The sequence below is a fragment of the Chaetura pelagica genome, unplaced genomic scaffold (assembly GCF_000747805.2).
Source record: "Chaetura pelagica isolate M959 unplaced genomic scaffold, ChaPel_1.0 scaffold631, whole genome shotgun sequence".
In the NCBI taxonomy this organism is placed as follows: domain Eukaryota; kingdom Metazoa; phylum Chordata; class Aves; order Apodiformes; family Apodidae; genus Chaetura; species Chaetura pelagica.
The window spans coordinates 58,912-72,668 of NW_009952103.1; the positions used below are offsets into that span (position 1 = coordinate 58,912).

General features: G+C 48.9%; 2 protein-coding genes across 2 annotated transcripts; both read left to right on the forward strand.

Annotated features, from left to right (window-relative positions):
• Positions 1–590: 590 nt before the first annotated feature.
• Positions 591–1,505, forward strand: LOC104396140 (UDP-glucuronosyltransferase 1-1-like). The gene has a single exon (XM_010005948.1). It carries the CDS (start codon positions 591–593, stop codon positions 1,503–1,505), a length of 915 nt encoding a protein of 304 aa, XP_010004250.1.
• Positions 1,506–4,649: 3,144 nt separating this feature from the next.
• On the forward strand, positions 4,650–12,011 carry LOC104396085 (UDP-glucuronosyltransferase 1-1-like). Its single transcript, XM_010005871.1, has 5 exons — positions 4,650–5,498; positions 8,928–9,059; positions 9,383–9,470; positions 10,337–10,556; positions 11,629–12,011. The coding sequence occupies exons 1-5, from the start codon at positions 4,650–4,652 to the stop codon at positions 11,924–11,926; spliced, it is 1,587 nt and encodes a 528-aa protein (XP_010004173.1). The 3' UTR covers positions 11,927–12,011.
• Positions 12,012–13,757: the final 1,746 nt, after the last annotated feature.

The window sequence follows — 13,757 nt, forward strand, 5'->3', positions numbered from 1 at the left end:
AAAAATCCTCATTCCTATGTGCCTTTGCAGGAACTTGCAATGCTTCCACATTGCTTAACATACCATTTTTGGTGCACTTCCATCCTCCTCAGTCTTCTCACCCCAGAAACCATCTTAAACAGCTCTTCCACATCTGCTCTGGGGCCACAGGCCTCCTAGGGATGAGTCTTCAAAGAGGGGCTGGAAGGAAGGGACAGGTCTTGGCCTCTGCTAGGGTGGATGGTGGTGTGGATGTGACACATCTGCAAAAGGTTCAGCCAGAGGGATGCAACCGGAAGTGCAGTCCCACCTAGAACCACCCCTGCCTCCCTCCTGGGAAGTTCTTCACCCTTCCTCTACTATAAAGAGACTGGGCTTATCTCATGCACCCACCACATGCCACCAGCCCGTGGAGCTACCTGAGCTTAGTACTCATCAAGTAGCCTTTTATCAAATGAATAGTTACACATTTACCAGACAGCAAATAAATACATCCAAAGATCACAAATCACGTTGTAGCACAGAGTGTTTAAAAGCAGGGGGCTGGTGCCATTGCTCCAGTGCCACCAGGGCTTCTCTGCCTGGGCAGCACTCACCAGGCTCCTGCAGAAATGGCCCAGCTGCTCTGTGCTCCTCTACAAGTCACCACCACGCTGGTTCTGCTCCTGTCCATGCTCCATGTGGCTGCTGGTGGGAAGTTGCTGGTGGTGCCAGCAGATGGGAGCCACTGGCTCAGCATGACGGAGGTGCTGGACCAACTCAGCCTGAAGGGCCACGAAATAGTCGTCCTTGCACCTGAGCATAACTTATACATAAAGCCAAGGAAGAGTTTTGTTATGAAAAGCTACCCAGTCAGTTTCACGCAGGAAGAGCTGGAGCATACTTTCTGGAAAACTACTCAGAATGCCTTTTTCAAAGGATCCCTTCTGGAAAGAATTCTGAAAAATTACGAAGGAGTGAAAAATACTTCTGTCATCTTCCTGGATACCTGTTCAAGGTTACTGGACAACAACCAGCTCATCAGATACCTTGAGGAGAGCAAGTTTGATGCTATCTTCACAGATCCCATCCTGCCCTGTGGACAGATCCTGGCTGAGCATCTCGCTGTCCCTTCCGTAGCTTTTTTGCAGCAAATGCCATGTGGTTTAGAATTCGAAGCCACTCAGTGTCCCAATCCCCCTTCTTATATCCCCAGGGTATTCACAGACCTTGCAGACCGCATGACCTTTTTCCAGCGGGTGAAGAACCTCCTGTTTGACTTCCCAAATTTTTTCATGTGTGATGTTCTCTATCAACCCTACGAAACACTGGCTTCCAAGTTCCTTCATCGGGAGGTGACTGTGACTGAGCTCTTAAGCCATGTCTCCATCTGGGTGTTGAAGATAGACTTTGTTTTACACTACCCCAGACCACTGATGCCCAATATGATTTTAACCGGAGGAGTGAACTGTGCTCACAAGAAGCTAACTCAGGTAGACCGTGCTCTGTTGTTTCTTGTCATCCTCGCAGGCTCTGGCAGACTCTGAAAGTTGGTAACACCAGTTTTGTTAGGCAGGGCTCTCTCTCTGGGGCACAGTAGAAGGATTTCCAACTGCTTTTGCTTTGCAAAGAGGTGCCAGTACTTGTTTCACTGTGCAGATGGAGAAAGTGTTGTGTATGGAATTAGCTCTGGGAAACCCTCCATTGGTCCCGTGCCTCTGCTCAAAGCCAGAGCACTAGAGCAGGTTCCTCAGTGCCTCTTCACTCTGGACTGCTGATATGCTGCAAGACAGCCTTTCATTCCTTAAGACCTTCATTCATCCTCTGGTCCAACCTGTTGTTGCTGATTTCTTCTACATTCCTGTCTTTTTCCCTTTAAAGAAGGATCCTGTGTGTTTCGAATTGTCAGGGACTCATTAAGCACTTCTTATTTGCAGGCCTGTTGGTGAACGTCCCACTCAAAGCAGGTCCAGTCAGTTCAGGTTGTTCCACTCTATGTCTTGTCAAGTTTTGAGTATCTCCTGTGACCCTTGTAATGAAAACACCTTATTATAGCCCATTTATTATTGCATTCATCTTGGATTTTCCACGCTGTGGCCTGTGTCTGTTGCCTCTTGTTCTGTCACTGTGGATCTCTGAGAAGAGTGTGGCTTGCTCTTCTTTATGCCTTCCTGCTAAAGGTGTTGGAGACACCAATAAGATCTCATTAGCCTTCTCTTCTGAGTCCTGAGCCAGCTTCTGTTGGTCCATTTCTCCAGCTTGTGGCATCCAGGCCAGTGATGCCTCCTTATTTAAAGCACCATCAGAATAAGAACTAATTCTGAAGCATTTTTTCAGAGGATTCACACTTGGCACTGGGTCTAGAGAAGCAGAGATGGAGTGAAAGGTATCACTAAACCTGTGAAGAGAACTCTGATAGAGACCTAGGAAGCCCTGAAAGGTGCAGCAAAGGTGAAAGGGGAACTGATATGTGGCCTCTCCCAATACTTGATCTGTGACTAATGCCAAAGTGAGGCAGCAGCATGTTTGAAGCAAAGAAAAGGCAGAACCTTTTCATACACAGTCAATAAACCTGCCTCTCAACACCAGCAAGACAAAAATCTATGGATTTAGAAAGTTAGTAAGAGGTACATTCTGACTGCCAGGATTTGTGGACTTAGAAATCATTGGGTTCCCCTAACTGAGGGTGGTCACTGTACATTAGTGTTGGGGTGGCTTTTTTTGGTGTGTGTGGGGGGGTGTTTTTAGCTCTTTAATGTTCTTTTATAGCATGGTATTAGTGTTGCACAGATAATACATGCCTGGCTGTTAGCAGAAGTTAAAGCCTCTGTGGAAGTGACTTTACATCAGCTATAGGATCTTATCTGCTAGTCCAGGGTAACTACCTGAGTGTGTAGTGCCACCTTAGGGCATATGTCATGCTGCACCTCCTGCTTACTGAGGGATCTTCTCCTCTGTATGGCTGAAAGGGGAACAGGCACTCCCAGGTGCTGCAGCTAACTCCTTCTGTCCACTGCCTGCAGCTTATGGTCTGTTCCTATCACCTCACTGTCAGCTAGAGAGAAAGTTCTGCTTTAACTGGCTGCAGAATAGGACTGGAACCATGTCTGAAACTCCTTCCTCCTTAATGCAGTTTCCTTAGATGTTACAGTCTTTCCCGTTTTGGTTTTGGTTGTTTTTTTGAGAATCACTTTTTTTAACATGCCCCATGGAAAACCTCCTGTCAAAAAAACCAAAAACAACCATCTTAGGACCTGCTTAGTATTAGCCTTGGGTGTGCTTATCATAGAATGGTTTGAGTCAGAAGGGACTGTAAGGATCACCTAGTTCTAACCCCCCCTGCATGGGCAGGGACACCTCTCACTAGACCAGGTTGCTCAGAGAACAACCAACCTGCCTCCAACACTTCCAGGGATGGGACTTGCATACCCAGGTACATTTGGCAGAGGTAGACGTTTGATGAACCAGATTTCCCATCACTCCTACTTGCTCCAAGACAGCTCTTCCAGGTTGCTGTACATCATGAAGAAACCATACAGAGCTTCTTCCCACCAGGTGTGCTTGGTTGAGGGTCTAAATCAAACAGCTCCACCTTTCCAGCCAGTGTCCTAGGCGTGGGACTCTCTTCCACATCAGGTCAGCCAAGCTGTTGGAGAGGCAAACCTTCAGCATCTCAAAAGTGAAAAGCTTTTTCCCAATGTTCAGGTCAAATGTCTTCACCTGCAGTTTGTGGCTCTGGTTTGATTCTTTCCTGCTGCCCAGAGAAGTTTGGCTCCATCATGGTTTCTTCCTGTTGAGCAGCTGTAGGCTCTGGGTTGGTCTTAGAGAGAACAGGATTTCAAACTGGGTTTTGGGGTTGGTTTGGGTTTTTTTGGCCTTAAAAATCTTATCATAGCACAGACTGAAACAGCTCAGAAACTCTGTCCTCCCTTTCTTGTGGCAAGCGCAAGTGTGGACTTAGTGGGTACATAATCTGCTATTAAGAACTTTCAAGAAGGTTTGACCTGTAGGCTCTTTACCTCTGAACTTTTTGTGGCCCCTCTTGAGCAAGGACCACACGTTTTTTGCTGAATCAATGTTGGTATCAAAAGTTGTTTAATATGTTACCCAAACTTTGGTGACCACCACTCCCTGACGGTTGGCTCCTCTTCACGTGTAGAACATGTGCTGAACTCCAGGCACCTTTCTGAGCAAAGGTGAGGAGAAGGGAGAAAGTTGAAGGTCTAGGTCTTGCAGTGTCAACAAATTCAACACACCTCTTGTACTATCAGCTCTCTGGAGAAGCTCAGTGGCCATGGAAGTTGGGAGGCAGCGCTCCTGACTTTCATCTGACACAGGGCAACCAAGCACACAGGGCCTCATTCCAGACAAAATTCCTGATGCAGAAAAATCCCTTGGCAAACAACTGCTAATCCAAGGCCCTGCTAATTGTTCAGAGCCACTTATGATAAGATAAACTCATGGAAATGCTTCTTGCTTTAGATCCCTTGGGAGCTATCTTATCGGTGCTTTTATCACCATTTAATAACATGATCTTTAAACTCCAACAACCTCTCTCAGTCAATGATTTGTAGAGATAAATATTGAAGACCATTGAGTTATAAATGAGGTGCCACTGTTTGTTTGCTCTCACATTCTGCCTGGAAGGAATAGCTCATTGCTTTTCTCCTGTCAACGGCCCCGTGGCAGTTATGTGGAGACACCAGATACAAGCTGGGCTGCTTCTTTTCCTTTCCTGCTGGAGTTTGGCAGAAGGTGGGAAGCTCTTGGTCGTGCCTCAGGATGGAAGTCACTGGCTGAGCATGCGTGTGGTTCTGGAGAGACTCTGGGAGAAGGGCCACAAAATCGTTGCGGTGGTTCCCGAAGCCGCTTTGTTCTTGAAAAGCTCCCAGCGTTTCACCATCAAGACATACTCTGTGCCTTACACACAGGAGTTTGTGGACAAATTCTATAATTCCCTTGGTGAATATAGTTTTGTGAACCCCCCCTTTCTAGAAAAAGTCTATTTTGTCCTCAAGAACATCTCAGAAGTGACCAGCATGTTCTCTTCCAGTTGTCGGAGCCTCTTATATGACGAAGAACTAATGAAGTACCTCCAGGACAGCAAATTTGATGCTGTCATGGTGGATCCTGTGTTGCCCTGTGGGCCAATTCTTGCGGAACATCTCTCCCTTCCATCAGTGTACTTCATGCGTGGCCTTCCATGTACCTTAGACTACAAAGCCACCCAGTGTCCCAGTCCTTATTCTTACGTGCCAAGGTCTTTCACCGACAATTCGGATCACATGACGTTCATGGAGCGTGTGAAGAACCTCCTGATTGGGTTTTCAGAGCATTTGCTCTGCTATGTGTTTTATTTAAACCATGAGAACTTAGCTTCTGAGTTTCTCCACAGAGATGTAGCAGTCCTGGAACTGTTTAGCAAAGCATCCATTTGGCTGATGAGATATGACTTCGTTTTCGAGTATCCGCGCCCAATCATGCCAAACATAGTCTATATTGGAGGCATCAACTGTGAGCAGAAGCAGCCTTTATCAAAGGTGTGTCATAGCTTACCTTGAGGGTATTGCAGAATTTATGAGTGATTATTTAAGCTTTTCCTTTTAAAATTGCTTCCTACAGTAGCATTTGTGTTGGAGGCAATCAATGATGGAACCCCAGGATGGTGTGATTTGGGTGTGGGAATCTCAGGCTCTGAGAGGTGACCACAAGACTTGCACTGAAGGGTTTAGCTCCAGGAGGGCTCAGGTGAAGTTGGCCAAGCTGGGCAGCTGCCTTGGCTTAGCTTGTGGTGGACATAACACCACAGCATTAGACAATCGTGGCACTTCTGCTGTATCCAGATAAATGATTAAATAATCCTAGGTCATATGATTTAACATCCTGAGCAACCTGGTCTAGTGGGAGGTGTCCTTGCCCATGGCAGGGGGGTGGAATGAGATGATCTTGAAGGTCCCACTCAAACCATTCCATGATTCTATGAATACTGATTAATTGCAGGGCCAAAAATGGAAAAGTGGGATTAACTCTGTGGACATAACCAGGTCAAGGCAGTAGAGGGAGCTCTGAGTTTGTGTAAGCAGCTGTGTGAAGTAGCAATTCAGAGGATGATTGAAAAAAGAAGCCTTCAGGATTCTACTTGCCCTCCTTCCCCAAAATGTTCTTCCCTAAAGTGAGCAGCTGCCAGTCACTTATTCCATTTTCCAAGCCCGTGGTCACGTTGCAGCAGCAGCAGTTCTTGCTAAGCTTGTATTATTGCTACTGCAGACTCAGGGCTTTCACTTGATAATGGAGGGACAAATCTGAAGATAAACCTTATTAACAAACACACGGTGTATCAAATCTCTGTCAATCATTGCTTCTTCTGGAGACTCTGAGAGGGCAAAGTAATCTGAAGCTCAGAGTTTGGCTCCCGGTTTTGTCTCCAATCCACAGAGCAGACTCAAGGTGGGGAGTTCATCATCAACTGGGTGTTCATAAGATAGTGCTTGCTGAGTCAGGTGGTGCCTCCCATTCATAGCTTGGTTTCAGTGGGATCCGTGGCTTGGCACTTCATCAGAGGGGAAGAGGTGATGGATTAAAACTGAAGGAGGGGAGATTGAGGTTGAACAAGAGGAAGAAATTCTTTGCTGTGAGGATGGTGAGACCCTGGCCCAGGTTGCCCAGGGAAGCTGTGGCTGCCCCATCCCTGGCAGTGTTGAAGGGCAGGTTGGATGGGGCTTGGAGCAACCAGGTCTGGTGGGAGGTGTCCCTGCCCATGCAGGGGGGTTGGATCTAGATGATCTTTAAGGTCCCTTCCAACCCAAACCTTTCCATGATTCTAAGATTCGAACCCTCTAACATTATTTCGAGCATTCAGCTTCCCCTCCCTGTGCCCAGATGCCGAAAACCTTCACCCTGTGCACAGATAAACCCAACCTTTACTCACAGTTAAAAATTACTCTCCTTTCTGCCCACAGACAGTCTGTTAAAAATTAAACACATAAGCTTAAGTTAAGAGTAAAGTGCAAAGTGCCCCATGATTCTCTCCTTGTCCCCGCTCGCTCGTTTTGTGGCCGTTAGAAACTCTGGGGGCAGCACAAGAAAAATGGCTTCTTCCAATCCAGGCTTTAATTCCTTTGCCTCTTGGCTCGTGTCTTTCCTGCTCCCGTGGACCTTTTCTGAAGGTGGAAAGCTTTTGGTTGTACCCATCGATGGCAGCCACTGGCTCAGCATGCGCCCAGTGCTGGAGCAGCTCAGCCAGCGGGGGCACGGGATCCTGGTGCTTGCTCCAGAGGCGAACCTATGGATAGGTTCATCAGTGCATTACACCCTGAAGACATACTCTGTGCCTTACACCAAGGAGTACCTGGAGGCAGAGTTTAAAAAGCTGGGCTACAGCAGCTTCACACCTCAACCCTTCTTGGAGAAATTCTCCAAAATGAAAAACATTTCGAGCGCGTTCTTTGAGTCCTGCCAGCGCCTCCTGTCTGACAGGGAGCTGCTCCAGCACCTTGAAGAAAGCCAGTTTGATGCTGTCCTGATGGATCCCTTCTTCCCATGTGGACAGATAGTGGCTGAACATCTCTCCCTACCTTCCGTGTACCTCATCCGGGGCCTGCCCTGCAGCCTGGACTTCCAAGCCACCCTCTGCCCAAATCCTCCTTCCTACATCCCCAGGTTCTTCACCCGCTGGACGGACCGCATGACGTTCCTGCAGCGCCTGGGCAACCTCCTGGCTGGCCTGAGCAGCTCCTTGCCTTGCAGCTTTCTTTTTGCACCCTATGATGGGCTGATCAAAGAGTTCCTCCACCGAGAGGCCACGCTGCTTGAGCTGTTCAGCCACGCCTCCATCTGGCTGATGAAATTTGACTTTGTCTTTGAGTACCCCAGGCCCCTAATGCCTAACATGGTCTTGGTTGGAGGCATAAGCTGCACTCAGGAAAAAGGATTATCTCAGGTTAGTTACCTTCCCCCATCCCTGCCCAGTTGAGCTGTGCTAAGCATCTCGCCACGGGGTGGAGCTCCTGGCAGTGAAAAAAACAGGAGAACACCTGCCTTACGAGGAAAGGTTGAGAGACCTGGGGCTGCCCAGTCTGGACAGGAGAAGAATGTGGGGGAACCTAATTAATGTCTATAAATACATGAGGGCATCAAGAAGGCAGGGACTAGCTCTTCTCACTTGTGTCCTCTGACAGGACGAGGAGCAATAGACTCAAAGATGAGCACAGAAAGTTCCACCTCAAGATAAAGAAGGGACCTGATGGAGTGTGAACCCTGAGGGTCAATCTCGGTTATCCCCTCAGACCCCAGAGAGAACGTTCCAACTGCTAAGCTTGTGGGAACACCTACTTAATTTTATCCCACTCATTTCACTCTGATGCTGCAACAATTCCCTCCAGTTTTCTCTCTCCTCTCCTGGCTTTACCAAGGATTTTTTTTTTCTATGAAACAGGATTTTTCCTCCAGCCTTTGGCTGGTTCTGTGCTCCATCAAGAATCCTTTTGTTCTTGGATCCAAGCTATGGATCTCCTAGCCCTTCTTTTATTGTCAGTCAAAGAAAATGGATTTAAACAAACCAACTGGCAGCAGTTCAATATTATCCTACTCAGAGCAGACCCAATGAATCCAGAGATGAGAAGTCAGACCTACCTGCTCTCAGAAGACTTTTCAAATCCTCAGTCTCTCTCGCAGCTGCACGGCCTGAGAAGAAGAGCATCAGCTCGAAATCCAGAGCATCTGAGTGGCAACGACTGTGAAAATAAACCACAATGAGGGGTTGGGGTTGTTTGGGGGTCTTTTGGGGGATGGTTTTAGGACTCATTTTCACACAGAGAAGTCATTTTCCTTATCGTGGAACTGTTGTGTCGCCTGTTCGTGTTGTTGCCTTCCCATCTAGGGGTTTATTTTTGGGGGCCACGTGGCAGAAATTAAGAGCTTGTGACGTGGAAGGGGCTTTTTGGCTAAGGATGTGCTTTTTGTGTTGGCAGGAATTTGAAGCTATTGTGAATGCCTCTGGAGAACATGGCATCGTTGTCTTCTCACTGGGCTCCATGGTCTCCGACATTCCCAGGGAGAGAGCCAAAGAAATCGCAAAAGCCTTGGGAACAGTCCCTCAAACGGTATGATTTCCTTCCCCCCACCTTCCCAGCACAGCAGTTCCATGTGCTTTTCAAACACAGCACCTGATCACCTCCAGCTTTCAGTGCCCTTGGTCCTCCCTTCCTTCTTCTGCTCCATGATGCTGGAAGAAACTGTCATCCCAGCTCCTCTGCGCGATGAAACGGGTTTTCTGCACCACAAAGCAGGTTTCCTGTCCCAGAAAACAGGTCTTCTGCACCACAAAATGGGTCTTCTACACCACAGATGTTCTGAGCTGTGCTTTTGGAGGAGCAGCAAGAGGCCAGTTGCTGAGAACTGACAGGGTGGTTCCTTCTCTTGGCAGGTTTTATGGCGCTACACGGGAGAGGTGCCCCCCAACCTGCCGAAGAACGTAAAGCTCGTCAAGTGGCTGCCACAGAATGACCTTCTAGGTAGGTCTGAGATTCCTTGAGTGGTGCCAGTGGGTTTCTGGTAATGCTGTTGTAAGGCCCCATTAGCATCATTGTGTAGATGTGGTGCTGAGGGACATGGTTTAAGCACTGGACTTGGTAGAGTTAGTTTATGGCTGGTAGAGTTGGTCTGGAAAGGTGTTGCGCCACTTGACAAGCATTCCTGTCAAAAATGGGGATCTTTATCTCTGACTATAATCACAGAATGTGTGGGGTTGGAAGGGTCCTTTACAGGTCATTTAGTCAGTCCAGCCCCCTCCTGCAGTGCACAGGGACCTTTTTAACTAGCTCAGGTTGCTCAGAGCCCCATTAAGCCCCACCATGAATGTCTCCAGGGATGGGGCTTCCACCACCTCTCTGGGCAACCTTTTCCAGTCTTAACACCCAGACATGGGTCTTCTGTCTACTGACGTGAAAAGGAAATGGAAGGTCCCTGAGGGAGCATATCCAGACAGGTTGTTGGGCTTTTCAAGTGGTGAAAATGGCTGTTGCCAGGGCTTGCACTTGTTGGTCAGACAAGAGATCTGCAACACCAGCAAGTGGAAGACACAGTAAAGAAACAAGCAATGGTAACACCCTCCTTAACCTCGTTTGGCTCTGGTTTCATTCTAAAAACCTGAGAAGCTTTGGAGGATTATCCAGGGCTTTCCAGGGATTACCCAAACTAGGGCAGAGCTCCACAACCCCAGGTTCATTCAGTCCTCTGTCATGTCCTGTCCTCTGCAGCCCTCAGTCTGGTCCCAACCTCTGGATCTGTACCTCCTTTGGGTGCAAGTTTTCCCCCCAGGGGTGGATCACTGTGATGTCAACAAACCCAAAAGCTCAGCAAGCCTGTCTTTCCTCCACAGCCCACCCCAAGACTCGTGCCTTCATCACCCATGGGGGCTCCCATGGTGTCTATGAGGGCATCTGCAACGCAGTCCCCATGGTCCTGATGCCACTCTTTGGAGACCAGATGGACAATGCCAAGCGAATAGAGTCCCGAGGAGCAGGACTGACCCTGAATATCCTGGAAATGACCTCTGAGGACATCTCCACAGCCCTGAAAGCAGTTATTAATGATAAAAAGTGAGTTGTAGAAGCACAGCCTTTCTTCTCCTCCTCCTCCTGTGTAGCTCCAGCTTCCAGCTTAGCAGATACTACTAATCTGTTCTTAGGTGCCTCCTCATGTCCAAGTTACATCTTTGAGGAGCTGGTGCCTGCCCTGGGTTAACCTCATCCTGGCCCTGCAACAGCTCCATCCTCCTCCTCACTGCCTGGGATTCTAATCATTGGGTGACCAGAACTGGCTGATAGGAAAGGATGCAGAGAAGATGGGGGCTGGAGGGGTGAAGTGGAAGGGAAGACATCGTGTTGACACAAGATGTGCCACCTGCTGGAGGCCAAATTTGACACACTTGGCCACAAGGGTGATGGAAAAGGTGGCAAATTCCTTTGATTCCCCCACCCCAGGGGTGACTTGGGTCAGTGGGGAGCACGGAAAGGTTGGAAGGCTCAAGTGCCTGGCTGGTTTTCTTCTGCACAGCAGCAAGTGGCAGTGGCAAGTGCCTCAGGATAGTCCAGACCCCTTCCCCAGGGAAGAGAATTTGCCCAGGCTGGGCAATTCCAGCAGGGAGCAGGAGGAATATGTGCTGAGGAGGTCCAGGGAACCACTCCAGGTATTGCAGCCAACCTACTCAAGGTGTTTGAAGGCACCACAGCCAAGAGGAGCTTTAAGACACGCCCTCCTTTTCCCTGCTCCCATTCCCAGTCCTTGGCATCCCCCTTCCCCACCATGTTTCCAAAAACCCAGCACTTTTGGGGCCTGTTTCCATCCTTCCTGCAGCAACACTGCTACTCATGCATCTTGTCCTTTGCCTGGACAGCTTTTCTCCAGCCAGCCTCAGGTTCCAACCAGGTGCCTCCTCAGCCCATTTTGCTGAGACCTCAAACGAAGCTTTTTCCGACTCCTTTTTCCGACTCCCTTTCTCCTTTGTCACTCATTGGAAAACTGCTCTTTTATGGGCCTGTAACTTCCCCATTATCCTCCTGGTGGGGTGGTGGGGAACACCACCAGACAACTGAGCCTGTACCCCTTTTTTTTTTCCCTTTGGAGAGGGGACACAAGCCCCTGAAAACACCCGATGTCTTTTCTTGGCAGGTACAAAGACAACATTCAGCGCCTCTCAGACCTTCACCTTGACAGGCCCATCCACCCCCTGGACCTGGCTGTGCACTGGGTGGAGTTTGTCATGAGACACAAAGGGGCCCCACACCTGAGACCTGCTGCTCACGACCTGAACTGGATCCAGTACCACTCCCTGGATGTCATGGCCTTCCTGCTGGCCGTGGTGCTCCTCTCCCTCTTCATTTCCCTCAAGTGCTGCCTCTTCTGCTGCCGCAGGTGCTGCTGTAAGAAGGGAAGGACAAAAAAGGCAACCAAAGCAAAGTCCCACTAGTAGATAAAACCAATGTTAGGGAGATAAGGCCTCTGCTCCAGATCAGAAGGAGCAGAGAACATCTCAAATGTCACTAAAAAAATTTGCTGACATTCAGTTAAGAGATAATACTGTTATTTTGAAACGAGCACCACGGGAGGGGCTGCTTCACTGAGATGATTCTGGCTTTGCCCCCCCACCCCTTAATTAAGAATTTGGTTGTTCAAAGTAATTTGTGCAGGAACATTTCAGTCACTTGGGAAGGTAAAAGTGTGAAGCCCAAGGCTCCTGGCTTCCATGTCTTGGTACACAGAGGACTCACAGTGACATTTCTTTCAACCTCTGTGCACAATGGAGAGATGAAGGGATCTCGTAAGACTTTGCTGCAAGGGCTTTAGGAGAACCTTAGGGATTCTGTAGGAGAACTTGAAGGATTCTTCAGGAGAATCTTAAAGATTCTTTAGGTATCTTTAGCAAAGCACAAGCCCAGCCCATCTGACCTGGGGTTTGTGTGTGTTTACAATCTAAAAAAGGTTGGAGCAGGAAAGTGGTTATAAAACCACTGGTGTTTTACCCAAATTCCACCCCCCACCCCACCAGAGTGGTGTCTCTGGAGCTGACCTGGGAGGTGATCAGACCTTTGCAAGCAATGCTGATAAAACCCAACTGATCTACTCTTCATAAGTAATGTTCAGGTGAAGACCCAACCCCAGCCCTATCAATAAATCCCCCAAACTAACAATTCATGGCTCTTGTGTTTTTTAACCTGGAGAGAAGTGGGGCTGGATGCTTGTCAGTCATGGAGGGAGAGCTGGAGAAGAAGCTGGTTCTGTGCCTCACTGCTTGGTCCTTGCTGAGAGGTTACCTCCTGGGGCTGCCCCAGACCCCACCAGTGGGGACAGAAGAAGTCAGAAAAGAACTTCAAGGTAATATTCCAGGCTCCAAACAGGCTGGAGCAGCCCATCCCAGCAGCCCTGCTCCACACAGGAGTTGGGAACTGTGGATTTTCTATTGCTGGCTGAAAAAGCAGGTACTTCAGCTGTCCCATCCAAGCAGACAGTCCTCATCTCAGTGCCCCTCCCTCATGGGCATCCTCACCACCTCCAAACCATCCAGGACCAATGCCAAGGGTTGCTTTTCACCCTCTGCTTCTCCCTCCCCTTCTCCTGGCCCTGGGAAACAGAAGGAAACCCTTATTTGGGGCAGGGGGTTGGCAGTAGATGGTCTTTAAGGTCCCTTCCAAACCAGGCTGGAGGTCTGTGATGATCCCCATTGCAGTTATTTCTTTGGGGATTTTTCCCAACTTCAGCCCTCTTGTGTGGGAGGAGAAAAGGAGTGAAGAGAAAGGAGAAGGCTGCAAAATCCTGTCCTGGTTTGGGCCCAACAGGACATCAAAGACCCAGCCCTGGGGCTGCTCCCTCACACCCTGGGATGGGGAGGACAAACCCAACCAGAAGCTCCTGCGTCGAGACAAAACACAAGGAGGGATCTTCACTGATTGAGGTCCTGGGCAAAACAGATTCAACTTGGGGAAAAACCAACAAATTAATTTCACACTAACCAAACACCCACAGGACACAGAAACACAAAGAACAGGGCTTGCACATGTCACCCCATCCCTCCCCTCTTCCCACCCAACTCCCTTTATTCCCAGTTTCTCTCCCTCCTTCCCCCCAGCACAGGGGGATGGGGTTTAGAGTCAGTTCACAGGCTGGAGGTTCCTGCTGCTCCTTCCTCCTCAGGAAGGAGGATTCCTCACAGTCCTGCCCTGCTTCCCCACAGGGTCCCTCCCATGGCAGATCCTCCACCAACCTCTCCCTCCATGAGTCCTTCCTACCCGGTCTGGAGCTGC